This window comes from Colobus angolensis, unplaced genomic scaffold (assembly GCF_000951035.1).
Source record: "Colobus angolensis palliatus isolate OR3802 unplaced genomic scaffold, Cang.pa_1.0 Scaffold117, whole genome shotgun sequence".
Lineage (NCBI taxonomy): Eukaryota > Metazoa > Chordata > Mammalia > Primates > Cercopithecidae > Colobus > Colobus angolensis.
In genome coordinates this window covers 7,117,581-7,131,951 of record NW_012112808.1, presented here as the reverse complement: position 1 = coordinate 7,131,951, position 14,371 = coordinate 7,117,581, and the positions used below count along the sequence as shown (strand labels likewise).

Sequence of the window (14,371 nt, the reverse complement as noted above, 5' to 3'; positions counted from 1 at the left end):
ATTCAAAAATAGATCTAGGATTTATTATGTAATTTTAATGTAACTGATATAATTCTTTCTCTATTTTAAGTATCAGATAATCCTGTCTTTTGGTATTTGCATATCACTGTTAAAATGATTTTCATTCGTTATGAAAGAGCAACTGCTAACAGCTGACCCCATAGAATGAGAACAGCTTTAACATAAATTGCTCTTTCTTAAATAAAATGCCAGCAGAGGGAGCCCAAGAACTATTTAAAAAGGAAAAATCATATAAAGAAAATGTTTCTGTCATTCATGTGTTCATTTATACAAAACATGTATTTAATATAAAGTATAAGAAAATCCCAATAAATATACCATTACAAATCAGGAAATTGGGTTTAAATTGTGGGATAAGGAGAACTGAAAATTCTCTTTTTACACCGTCTCAATTGATAGTCAACTACAGGAGTAGCTCAGGGCACCTACAACACAACAGCACACTTAAGCATCATGGCTCTCCCCTTCCTTCCCACTCAATCAGGAGTGCTCCCGCCCTGCCACTGACTGCTGTTCCTAAAGGCTTGGACTTTCTCCATCTGATAAGTCCCTCCTGACAGTTTTATAAAAACAAAGCCTTAAAAGCTGCACTAGGCCAGCCTGTTGGGAAGGCAGACCAGCTGGTGGTGGCAGGCTCTTCGTCCGTCTGCTGCGTTGAGGACCAGTGGGGACACTCTAATTTGGAAGCAATGGTGCTGTGGCTATATTTCATCCCACCAGATGGCGATGTTCTTTATCTTTAGGCAGATGCTGCCAGTGTTGGCTCAGCCCTTATTTGCTCCTGCTCATAGCCCAGAAACCAACATCTTTCCGTTTTTGGCATCAGGCTTCAGAGACTAACTCTTCCCACTATCCATAAAAAATGGCATTTGCCAATTATATTTTAGAAAGTTAGGAAGCTCTTGGGCTCCCCCTACTGATACTGGATTAACCAGTAGATTCATTAACAAATATAAACTCTTCCCAGAAGATTTCAACATCTTGCATAATTAGAATAAACAATTAGAGAAGACAGCCGGAAGGGCTGCCCCTATGGTGTTATTTGGCTTCTGTTGCTGAAGGCTGAAGGGACTAGAAATAGATCTGTGAGAAGGACATAGTCTATACTTTGGGATGTGTAGGTAGATTAAAAATTTGCACATACGCTTTGTGTTTCTCTATAGAAAAATGAACAGTACTTGGCTGTTCAAAAGAAGAGGAAGACAAAGACAACCTGGGAAACATGAGGCTTTAACGTATCTGTCTTTTCTTGCTGCGTTGGCCTATCTTTGCTTGTACTCCAGACACAGTTTCCCACCAGCATCTCAAGTTAGACTATGGGCTGGGCACCATGGCCTATGCCTGTAATCCCAGCACTTTGGAAGGCTGAGGTGGGTAGACTGCTTGAGACCAGCCTAGGCAACATGGCAAAACCCCGTCTCTGAAAAACAAAAATTTTTTGGGTATAGTGGCATGCACCTGAACTCCCAGGTATTCAGGAGGGTGAGGTGTGAGGATCAGTTGAGCCAGGGGAGGTCCAGTGTGCAGTGAGCTGTGGTCACACCACTGCACTCCAGCCTGGCAACAGAGCAAGGCACTGTCTTAAAAAAAAAGTAAATTGATAAATTTTTGTAAGTGAAGGATCACACAAATTTCATAGTTTTGAGGTCTTGTAACCATATCAGCATACTATAAAATGCATTTTCACTTGGATAGAAACAATAAAGCAGAAACCCTTTGTTGAAATTGTCTGTATTAAATTTAGAATCTTCCTACATACTTCTTGCTTAAGGTGAGCCATCAGTTTGCCTTATGACTTAGATTAAAGGATTATACAGAGGGTGGCCAATTGGCAGTGAGTTTCCATTTCAGGTGACAAACCAGGTGACCCAGCCAGTTAAGATAATACAGGATGAGTTTTGATCATCCTCTTCTTAGTAGTAGTAATGAGCAGATGAAAAATTTTGGAAAATACTTTATTCTAGTTATGTGGATGTCAAGTTTTATGACTACATCAGTGAGTGTGGAATCTAGTGAGAAACAGAGCTATGGGGCTTACATGCAGGGCCAGGGAGCAAGTCCTGTAGGGGATATTCCCAGGGCAGCACAGCAAGGAGGGATGAGGGAGCAGTTGTGACTTTATCATAGGGGAGTGAACAGCAGGAAGAAGAGAGTAGTAGCAGGTGCCAACTGGGTTAGTACTACTGGAGACTAAAGTGAGCTAGAGTACTTTGCAGGCGGATCAGTATGTCCTATGAGATCAAGGAAAGCCCATATTCACCCTGACTAGCATGTTTGACAACTCTCTAACAAGAGAGGGCTTTGTTGGGTTTTAAGAGGAGTGGCACAGCCAGATCTTTATTTTAGAGGGACCATGGAGAGGATAAATATGAAGGTGGTAAGAAGAGGGGGACAGTCATTAGTGATTAGTTAGCAGGCTGTTAACAACAACCTATGTAAAAGGTGGTGCAACCCTGAAGCTGTGACTCTAGACAGAGAGGGTGGGGTGATAATTCCAGTGCCTTGGGTGGTCTTTAGAGATTAAAGTGTACTGTGCAGTTTAGAAATGAGCTGGGGGGAACTCATTCTCTAGAGGAAACTCATTCTCTAGGGGAATATAGCTTGTAATAATACTGAGATTATCCTGTGGTCCCTACCCAGCTATGGTTTTCTATCTTATGTCTCTTATATATTGTTTTTCTACAAATACCTGTGGATCATTCTGTACTTTAGAGAATAATTCAACATTGCATTTGATGAAATAAGCCATTACATCACTATAGCATTTTATTTTGGACAGTTGGGCACTTACCTATTAAAAAGGAATAATGCAGTAGAAGTTCCCACGTTTCCTTTCATCTTCCTTTAGGGTGTGTGTGTATATGTGTGTATGTGTGTGTGGTTTTTTGTTCTTCTCAAATGTACATTATTCATTCTCTGCATCTCCTAGATCTCTCTTTCCTTGGCATGCCTGGCCCTGAAATTCCAAATCACTTTTACACTTCTTAACTTATTATTGTGGCTTTTTTCCTTTACTTTGATTGAAAAATAAAAGACTTTATAGAACTTAAGTGGAAAATGTATTCTTGGAGTAGAATATTAGGGGTTAGTAAGTGTAGGAAACTTGATGGTATAAATACAGATTATCTGACTATACATTATTTGTGAAAAGCATTTGAAATTTTATTTTTTAAATCGGTTGTTTTAAGTGGTGAATGTGTTTTTTAAAATCTTGAACTGTAACCTTGCATGTTTTGTGTTAATGCTTACAGAAGTGGAGGAGTGTCAACAGTCAGAAAGTGCATCTGCAGCTGGATCTGTCTATCTCACGGTGGGACAGCAGCAGCAGGTCCTTCGGAGCAGTAGCACCTCCGACATCCCTGAGCCGCTGTGCTCAGATTCTTCTCAGGGTACGTGGTGTATTCAGTAATAAATACAGAACTATAGATTCTGGCAGAGGAATAAAAGCTGTATATAGTATTGCTTTGTACGTGTATTCTAAATATATTTATTTCAAGGGAATTACCTTTTTAATTTGGAAGGATGTGATTTATGTCAATGAAACATTTGCACTATTTAAACATGTTTATCTAAATTATTCGTATGTGTCTGTGTGTAGATGTATACCCACTTTTTTAAAGGTTGGCATGTTTGAGGACTAGACAGGAGTCCAAGTGGCTGGAGTAGAAGGAAGACAGAGACTGTTACAACATGAAGTCAAGTTAGGGCATCAAATTAGGTATTATAGAAGGCAGGGAGGCAGGATGAGGGCAGGGATGTAGGGAAAGGACTGTGAGAAGAGCCGTTAAAGTTGAAAATGAGAATGGAAAGCTGACCAGACTTGCGAAAAAGTTTATTAGCAGCTTACCGACTCTGCTGAGGTTGAAAATAATAACTTTTAATAGCATTAATCTACACGGTTTCACCAACAACTTGCAGCAGCAACAGGGTGTGGAAAGCAAGGAGACAGATGGTTTGACCTGTAAACAGTGGATAATAGATTTGTCAGTGAAAGAGTGTGCTTAAAGTGTGTCTAGTGGACATAGTTACTCTGTTTTGGTGTCATGAATTAATTAAGAAATCAACCCTACGTATCAACAAGTTATCTCATATCTTTTAATGTCAAGGTCATGCTAGTCTCATCAGATGAGTAGAGAATTATTCTCTCTTAGAAATCCTCTGGAAATAAGAAAATACAGAAAAAGCTTCAGAAAATGTATTATCTGAAAGATTTTTGAAAGGTTTTGTATAAGACTATTATTTTTTTTCATACATATTTGGTAGAAACTACCAGTTGCCTGGATTTTTCTTGTAGGAATGTTTTAAATTATCATTTAAATTTTAAGAAAATTTCAATTATGGAGGAGGAATAAGTTCAAGAGGTCTGTTGTACAATATGGTGACTATAATTTGTAACAGTGTATTGTATTCTTGAAAATTGCTTAGTAGTTTTAGTGTTCTCACCACAAAAAAGTATGTGATACATGTTAATTAGCTTAATTTAGCCATTACACAGTGTATACACACATTTCAAAACAACATGTTATACACATTACATTAATACAACTTTTATATGTCAAGTTAAATTTTAAAAGTTAAAATAGTTATAGGATGATTTAGATTTTCCTTTTCTTGTTTTGACTTTGATAAATTATATTTTTCTAGAAACTTACTCATTTTTTTTTCAAATTTATTGGTCCCAGATTATTCATAAAATCCTCTTATGATCAGCTTTAGTGTTTTCAGGCTTTGTGGTGATATCCCCTTTTTTATTACTGCAACTGGTTATTTGTGCTCTCGTCAATCTTTATTCTCAAGCAATACTGAGACACCTTACTGCTCTCTTCTTCCTGTTGGTTCACCTGGCCAACACAGGCCCCTTTCCCTGAGATACCTTCCCCAAGACCCCAGGAAGGGTTTTGTTGCCCTTCCCTCTGCAAACATAAATGCACTAAGTGAACCTGTTGGCCACAGTGAACAGTAATCAATCCACTCTCTTCATAGCTCTCTGTGGGCCAGAGACCAGGTCTAAAGTGTGGGCTTGACCCATAGGCTGCTGTTTTGCCAGGTCCATAACTCCTGTTTTTACATATCTTAGAATGTTTAAATTTAATAGTTACCTATATATAAAATCATTTTCCAGTTTTATTATCTGAAACATTCCTTCTACCTATTTCCGCTACCCCCTTGCCCCACCATTTCTAGGTCAAAAGGCAGAAAACACACAGAATTTGAGTTCTTCAGAGCCTCAGCCTATTCAAGAGAATAAAGGACATGTGAAGAGAGAACATGAAGGAATAACGGTAAGATATTTTCAAACCATTTCAGTTTGTCATTAAAGATAAACATTAATTAGTGCTTAGTAAGTAAATTTATTGGTGGCAGTGATAATTAAAATATTTTTTCTGTTTAGACAGTTTATAGGCCCAAATGATGTTGAGATCTTTTAAGATTTTGCTTGCTTTCTATGTAAAATTACAGTCACATTACAAAAATAGGAAAAAAATTAACATGAAAATGGAGTTCAACACCTGGTCTGTGTATGGCACTATATATTTTTAAGCAGTTACCTTTGCCTGCTAAACCTGCGTTTCAGATTCCCCATTCCTGATATCAGTTTAGGTAACCTCCACCTGACATGAGTTACTAGAATCAGTGAGTATTCACAAAGATGTTAGGCTTCTTTAAAAAAATAAAATAAAATGGCATTTATGTGAATATGTATCAAGTATAAAGAAGAAAATTAAAACATAAGCCCATAACTCATTCATGTAGCTAACCCCTATTCATTTTTTTTTAATGTAGCATATATTCTTTGAAAACTCAAACATCACAGAAAGATACACAATAAAAAAGGGAGGGCCTCTCCTTGCTCCCCTCCCACTGGACAATAACCCATGTTAAGTTTCTTTTTTCTTTATTTTTAAAAAGGGCATGTACCAGTTTACATCTGTATATTCTGTTCTCAACAATGAAATAAATACCCAGAAACCCACCATCAGCTTCAGATCATTTTGGCTTCTACGCTCCTTTCTTGTTCCTTCTCTCTGCTGTCTCCCCTCAGACAGCGGCCTTATCTTGGCTTTGTGTTCATCATCCCCTTGCCTTGCTCTGTAGTTTTGCTATATAAGTATGTATCTCTAAACAGGATATTCTTTAGTTTTCCTTACTTTTGAATTTTTTAATAAAGTATTGTTGCTTTGTTCACTAGTTACATATTTGTAAGATTTATTCACGTTGTGCCATGTAGCAATAGTTCATCAAGTTTTCTGTGATGTGGTATTCCACTATAAGTAGACCACAATTTATTTTTTCATTCTCTTGTTGGTTGACATTTAGATTGTTTCCAGCTTTTTGTTTTTGTGAAAACTGTAGCCACGTACATTCTTGTATGTGTTTCAGTATCTGCATGTTTCATGTTTTCTCTATGATGGCTATCTAGGAACAGAATTAATGAATTATAGAATAAAAGAATGTTCTTCTTTACAAGATAACCCCTGTTCTCTAAAGTGATTGCATCACTTATATTTTTGCCAGCATTGTGTAGAGCTCCCATTAATCTGCATTCTTGCCAGCACGTTCTATTATCAGATTTTTTCATTTTTATTGGTCAACTGGGTGAAAATAAGATGTCTTATTTTGTATTTCTTAGACTACTAATAAGGTTAAAAATCTTCCTATGTGTTTATTGGCCATTTTTGTTTCGTCTGTGAAATGCCTACTGATGTCTTCGGTTGTTTTTCTATTGTTTGTCTTTTTCTCTTTATTTATATTTATTAGTTCTTTGTACAGTCTGAGTACTGATCCTATTTTGTTTATGTTATAGCAAATATCTTCTTCCAATATATGGTTTATATTTTTACTTTATGGTATCTTTTGATGAACAGAAGTTCTTCATTTTGATATTCTCTTATCATTTTTATTGTTGGGGTCTTATGGAATTTTTTAAAAGTCTCAACTAGACAGGAATAAAAATATTACCTTATATTTATAAATGTTTCAGGTTTGCTCTACAAATTTAAGTCTTTTATCCGTTTGGAATTGATTCCTGTTTATGGAGGGAGGTAGGGATCCAATTTCATTTTTTTTCCGCATAGGTAACTACTTGTGTCAGGTCCTATTTATTGAATTCATTTTTCTTTATTGATCTGAAATGCCACCTCTCTTTCATATGTGCTATTTCCGAAATATGTAAGGCCTCCTTTTGGTGTTTATCTTGATTCTTGGTTACTTTGTCTTTCAGACAGCACAACATCTCAGTTAATGTAGTTTTCCCACCTCTTTCTCCCTTTTCCTTCTAACAGAAGTTATTTTTCTATAATCTTTTGTCTTTCATTGTTGCTGAGAAGTCTTCTGTCCATCCGGCCTGTCTAGTTATTGTTCCTTGCTGTTTTTGTTTATTTGTTTGTCCTTTTCCTTCCATTTCACTATAGTATATTTAGGTGCAGGAATCTTTTGGGTTCATCTGTTTGTTCTTTTTGGTATATCCTGTGTGCCATGCATCTACAAGTGCTCGTCTTCTGTCATTTCTGGAAAATTCTTGGTGACATTTCTGCATATATTGTCTCATTTCTTCCTCATTGGTTCAGTGGTATCTCCACCTGTTACATGGGACACTGGGGTTAAAAAAAAAAAAAGCAAATATTGCCTCTTTTATATTCTCTCTTTGCTTTCCTTCTGGAATTCTGGGTGGAAATATATTAGATTTTCCCATTCTGTCTTCCTCATCTCTTAAATGATTTTTATATTTTCCATTCTCATTGGCTCAGTGTTTTCTGGATAATTTTATCAACTCTGTCTTTCATCAGTTCAGTAACTGTATCTTTACTCTGTTGTTTAATACTTCCATTGAGTTTTTTAGTTGAGCATTTATGCCTTTTGTTTCTGACATTTCACGTTTATACTTTTCAAGCATATCTTGTAATTTCTAATAATCTTTTGTTGCTTACTCGTTTTTGTGATTCCCAACTTTTATTCCTTTAAAATGTTTACAAATTGCAATTCTGAATTTTTTATCTGATTTTCTGAAATCCTTGGGGGATCTAAACCTGATATTTGTTGTTTCTGAGACTCTTCTTATACATGGTGATTCATTTTCTGTAGTGTTTGATGATGTTTTATTACGAGTTCCTAGCTGGCTGATCTTAATCTGCAGAAAATGTGGATTTCTAAATTGATGACATTTCAACAGCATGTTTGCATTTGTTTCTTGCACCACATGGGGAGTGCTACTTTAATCCTGGAGTCTTGGTCCTCTTGCCACTGGCAGTGGTACTCTTGGATTTACTCTTGCAGTAGCCACATTTCACTGCCCTGGTTTCTGCTCACTTTTAAGGGTTGAAGGTAGATTTCTTGGAAGTTTCTTTTACTTCCTTGGAGCCCCAAATTGCAACTGAAGTTTTATGTAGGATCTGTTTCTATGGCTAGAGGATATATATACCCTCTAGATATGTATCACTAGATACATATACCCTCTAGATATACCCTCTAGATATACACACTAGATATATCATTCTTCTTTAAGGCTGTATAATAATTTTATCATATAGTGTTAATCCTCTAAATCTTCTAAATATTTTATTCATAGCCTGCTTCTTTTTTTTAGCTTAATAATTATTTTTTCTTTTAATTTTTTTTCCACTTTTGCCATGGTCAACATTTGTGGTGCATTCCTTTTTTTAACTCTACATCTTGTTCCCCACTTAAACCTAAGGTTCCAGGCCCACAGGCAGCTGTGTCTTTTTAGAAGGTCTGCATTTCTTCTTATTTTTGTCCTTCTTCACCAGGCTGCCCTGCATGGCCTGGTATAACCAGCATCTCTTCCTGTACATAGAACTTGCTGATTACCACCCAGTACTTCCTGCCTTGAATCCCCTTCTGTCTTCCCTCTACCACTTCATGTCCATTGCCATCTTGAACAGCTCTCCTATAAAACTGAGCCAATTAAGGCAACAGTTTATTCTGTATACCTTTCAGAGACCGTTTATTTGCTTATTTTGCTTATATATATTATAATTATTTTGTGTAATTTGTGTATGTTTTGTCTCTCCAAGCAAATTATAAGTTTTTAGAGGATACAGATTGCCTCCTGATTTTTTTTTTATCCTGTGAGTTTAATACAAAGTTAAACAATGCTCAGGAGAGTTTGTGGCACACCCAACTAGGAAGACACTGAATGAACCTTTAGAGCTCTGGATGGAGTTTGCGCCTTCCCTACCAGCACACTTACCATTTGTGTGCGTAACTTATGCCTTCCTAGAGCATTCTGTTCACTATATATGTGTGCTTGACCAGAAGAACAAATAGAACTTTAAAAGAAATTTCTTCCATATAATTTGGAATTCCTTCTTAGATCAGTTTAATTGGATGTAAGTTGACAAAGTAGAGGATATAAATAAAAGTTTCAGATCTTGAGTAACATAAAGTTAAATATAGTAATTTGTGAAAACATATCCTTCAAATGGAAAACATCAATTTATTTAGCTATTATTATTGTTCGTTTCTTTTTCTTTAGAAATTTGGGCTAGAAACTTAAGTGTTATAAAAATGAAAACTTTCCTGTAGTAAATGCAATATTTCTTTTTGTCTGAAGATCTTAGTTCGAAGAAGCAGCAGCCCTGCTGAATTGGATTTGAAAGATGATTTGCAGCAGACACAAGGAAAATGTAGGGAAAGACAGAAGAGTAAGTTCCAGGAAATGTCTGTTCCTCTGACTACAGAGTTGATATGTTCTATTTTCTTTTTACATTTTATTATTATTATTATTATTATTGACACAGTCTCACTCTTCCGCCCAGGCTGGAGTGCTCTGGCACAATCATGGCTCACTGCAGCCTTAACCTCCCTGGGCTCAGGTGATCCTCCCACCCAAGCCTCCTAAGTAGCTGGGACTACAGGTACATGCCAATGCACTCGGCTAATTTTTCTGTTTTTTTTTTTATAGAGATGAGGTTTCACCATGTTGCCCAGGCTGGTTTCAAACGACTGGGCTCAAGCCATCTTCCCACTTTTTACCTTCTAACTTGAGTAATAGCTTGTCAATTTGAGAGAGATGGTTGTGAAATGAAACCTTCTTATTCCTGGAATCCCAGGATTGACAAAAGTTTCATCCATACGTACAATAAAACAGTTCTACTCACCTGTATCTTGAGAGGCCTGTCTTTCTACCCCTGGGCCTTTCTCCAGGAGAGTAGTACATCAGAGGCTGATGGCACGAGTGAGCAGATAGACCAGAGAGAAAAATTATCTTCCCCAGAAAGTTCCCAGAGGCTAGAAGCAAAAAGCATCAGAAGTACATTGAAGTTAATGGGATAAATACTTTGAAATGAAATGAGGTTGGAATCCTGAGACGAATTACCATATACTGTAAAACACAGCCTTAGTACTCCGCTTTCCTGAAGTCAAGGGCCAGAGTAGCATAGTAAACAATGTCTCAAGTTCAGAACAGTTCTTGATGGGTGCAGAGGAGTTCCACCTTCACTCTGCTGGCTTAGAGCCCTTTGGGAGATGAAGTTTGGTACCACCATTGGTCACCTGGTTACTGAGACAACTTTCAGTTCTTTGTGAGTAAATAGAGGACAGCAGATTAGAAACAGCAAGGGTAAGGGACTGTTAGGAGCAGATACAGAGAGCAGCCATAAGGGTGAGCAGACAGAGATGTAGATGCATAAAGTTGTTATGAAGTAGACAGGAGACTTTGAGAAGCAGAACTGTCTAGGTTCATTTTACGTCAGACTAAATAGTTCTATACGTCTTCATAGCCCAGCCTTATTATATTATGACAAATTAGAACTTATTACTGTTTAAAGGGGAGAATTTCTGTTCTAGAAAAATCTGTTGTATTGGGACACTATATCCCCAAATGACCCTGAATGAGTCGCCCTAGGTCTACGTCTACCCATCAGGCTTGGAGCATACAGCATCTTTAGACTCTTCTACCCAGTAGAGTAAGCTTGCATTTGTGGTGGATCAGTTATTATCTTCTTCCTCCACCCACCCTCATTTTGTAAGTCCCAGCACACTTTAGGACTTGGTGTAGTTTGGGTATCGGGGGCACTGAGTGAAGACACATTGAAGAGTGCCACTTGAATGATACATAGTGGTGTTCATAATGGATATTTATCTCCTGTATTTGGAAGATTAATTTTCTTGACCACATGGGCACTTTATGAGCTCCTCTCAAGTTCTGCAGGTTCTGCCAAAGAACCTGAATGATTCCTGCTGTGTCTGCTGTCTGGTTACTTTCATATGAGTAATTGTGAACATTCTGATTTTCAGCTACTTTTTATCTTAAACTTTGGTTCTTCCGTTGTACCAGGTGAAAGTACCAACAGTGACACAGCTCTGGGCTGTATCAATGAGGCGGAGCTGTCCATGGGCCCATGGCAGACCTGTGAGGAAGATCCAGAGCTGAATACTCCCACAGATGTTGTGGCTGATGCGGATGCTCGTCATTGGTTACAACTGAGTCCCACTGATGCTTCGAATTTAACAGGTAAATTGCATTTTGGAAAAGAGGCACTAGTGCAAACAGCTAGGAGATCAGTTGTGAATCCCTGGAGTCCTGTATACAGAGGGTTCTGAAACAGTTGTAGGAGGAAGTGTACCATGCTCCTGACCACTGTCCACCGTAGGAGGAAGTGATGGTATTCATGTTAAGCCTTTACCTTCCCTGACTGAATTGTTCTACTCTAGAAAGAAGAGTGATTCTCCAACTCATATATGTTATAAATCCAGGATAAGTCAAGGAGTTTAGATAGCTCATTGATTAATTTTTTTAAATTTTTAAATAAAGCATTTGGTACATAAAATGTAAGTTGTAACATATATAGTATGTAAGTTACGGGAAACAGTAATGAAGTACACACGAGTGAGTCTACTACCCAGCTTAAAAACTAGCATGGCACCCAAGCCAGTGAGGTCTCCTAGAGGTCTTTCTCAAGTCCCTCCCATTCTCCCATTATTCTGGGACCCTGGCTCAAATTTGTTTTTATAATAATTTCCTTGATTTCTTTATAGTTTTACCATGCGTGTCAAGCAATATATCATTTAGTTTTGTTTCTAAACTTTAAAAATAATGATTTCATACTCTGTATTTTTTGCAACTTTTTAAATCTCAGATTGTTTGACTTCAGAGCCAAACTTTCTGGGTCGGCTTCCAGGTGCTTCTGAGGAATTGCTGGGTGACCTTGAGCTAGTTATTTAATATCTGTCCTTCTATTTCTTTGTCTTTAAATTTGGGATAATAACCCCTACTTTATAAAGGTTGTTGGAAGAAGAAATGAGTGAACATCTAAGTCAGGTGCACAAAATAGTGTGTGTGGAGCAGTCTGCAGTTTTAGCTACACACACACGCAGTGTGACACTGGGTAAGTGAACCTCAAAGGCTAAGTTCCCTCACCTGTATGACCAGTCTGATGAGAACGGGGAGACCATGGAGGAGCTAGGTTTGGTTTTGCTTTGTTCTATGGAGTGTTAGGAGAGACTCGTGCTCTGAGGAATCAGTGCGGGAAAGGCTGACCAGAGCCAAGACTTTTCTAGCTGCACGTTCATGTTCACACACAGATACTGTGTATGAAAACGACCACCACAAAGTAACATGTTAAGAGTGTTATTAAAATGCCAAAATATATTTTAAAATGATTAACATAAAGGCTAAAATTTTACCTTAAATGGATTTTTTTTCAAACCAAGCAAACTAGTTTTCACTGTGTTGTAAAATTTAACCAACATCTCTGATATTTGGGAAATTCTTGATAGAATATCATTAAAACTTCATAAAAGTAACATATAAAGGTGGTATTCAATAAAATTCTTTATAGACTAATAATGACTAATAATACTATTCATTGATATGAGATTTAACATTTACAAAGAATTTTGAGGCGTTCTCTTTGATTCTGTATGGGAAGCAGGCCAAGCTTATCATGTCTGTTTTAGAGATGGGGAAATTGAGACCCAGGGAAATTGTTATCAAGCTGGAGTGTGAGTTCCAGAGATGAAACTGACTTTCAAAGTGTTTTGACTCAACATGCAGTGCTGTGTCTACTCCTTTACACTGTGTTCCTGTTAAAATTAAAATTACTGTAAAGCCCTTTGACCTACTTGAGAATCCTTACAGATTATCCAAGAGAAACTCATCATCGTGATACTATAGGAGGCAAAACTGAAGCTTCAGTAGGTTGAATTTACTTAAACTTGGACTAGTTTTAATTATTTTTATTGAAAGGGAGGAAAATTAGGTGATTACTTCTTTTGTCTGTTCTTTGGAAAGATTAGTTTTGATCCCATTTCAGGTTATGTATTGGACAGCTCAATTTAATAAACCTCTGTGAGGTAATGTTATATGATGTACTCCATGTTGTGATTAACTCCTCCAAATACTTAGTTCTTCTTTGAAATACTAATATAGAGAATCAGTACATGCAGTTCAATAGTTCACCTTGTTATCTGTGAAAAGGACAAACTGTAATGTGAGAAGGTTTAAGGATTATCACAATTCTGAATTTAACTTTCTGTTCTTAAGAGAACAATTTCTTCATAAATGTTAAAACTAAAACTCATATGAGCCTGATTTTTAGGACATTTTGAGAAACAATTTGAGTATATCTTTGTTTCTTATTGAATAATCCTACCAGTTATCAAATGCTTAGAATAATAAACTGCCTCCAAAATCTTAAATTCCTTCATCACTGGCAAACTAACAGTTTACTTTTATATTTGCTTTCTCACTTAAATGAGGTTTGCTGAAAATAACAGCTAAATTTACTGTGCATTGTCTTAAAGTTTACCTGGGATTTGTTTTAATCATATGTGGTAAGACATATAGACATGGAAGTGATTGTCATGGAGGAAGAATTTTCTACTCAGAGATCCTGGAAACAGGGGTCATGCAGGGAAGTACCAGGAGGCAGAAGGAACAAAATGGGGCAACATGCTTTTGTGTCATTTCTATGAAAATAGCAAGGCAAGGCAGGGTATGCAGATTTAGGATTGCTAGTATGAATGACTTCAGTGGGCTCTGGAGCATACGGGCTATTTCTAGTTGCCTGGTACCCACCCAGTCCTGGGATGACAGGGCAGAGGATATTGACTTAGTATGTGAGAACTGGAGAAAGGAGGTAGTTGGAGGGTCTGAATTTTGAATTCATAGGTTTGAATATGAAAGACCTGCTGCCTGGTGAATAGACTTCTATCTCTAGGAATTAGCTAACCCTGGAAGTGGCAGTCCTTCCCTGATCAGTGAGGCCCTAATGCCGGAGCATTGAGAAAACAGAAAATAAGAAAATATAGTTAACACATACATACATTTAGTTCTGTTGAAATAGTCAGGGGAGGGGGACATTTATGAGTCTACAGCTAAGAATCAGTA

The 14,371-nt window shown here is 37.2% G+C and overlaps 1 protein-coding gene across 2 annotated transcripts in view; it reads left to right on the top strand.

The window, feature by feature from the left end:
• The window catches only part of RALGAPA2 (Ral GTPase activating protein, alpha subunit 2 (catalytic)), a 321,938-nt gene that overhangs the window by 116,438 nt on the left and 191,129 nt on the right, over window positions 1-14,371 (top strand). For both annotated transcript variants that reach the window (XM_011963148.1, XM_011963143.1), the window contains exons 17-20: window positions 3,273-3,410; window positions 5,206-5,303; window positions 9,593-9,683; window positions 11,318-11,494. In XM_011963148.1, coding sequence (XP_011818538.1) covers window positions 3,273-3,410; window positions 5,206-5,303; window positions 9,593-9,683; window positions 11,318-11,494 — 504 coding nt within the window. The remainder of the gene's footprint in view (window positions 1-3,272; window positions 3,411-5,205; window positions 5,304-9,592; window positions 9,684-11,317; window positions 11,495-14,371) is intronic.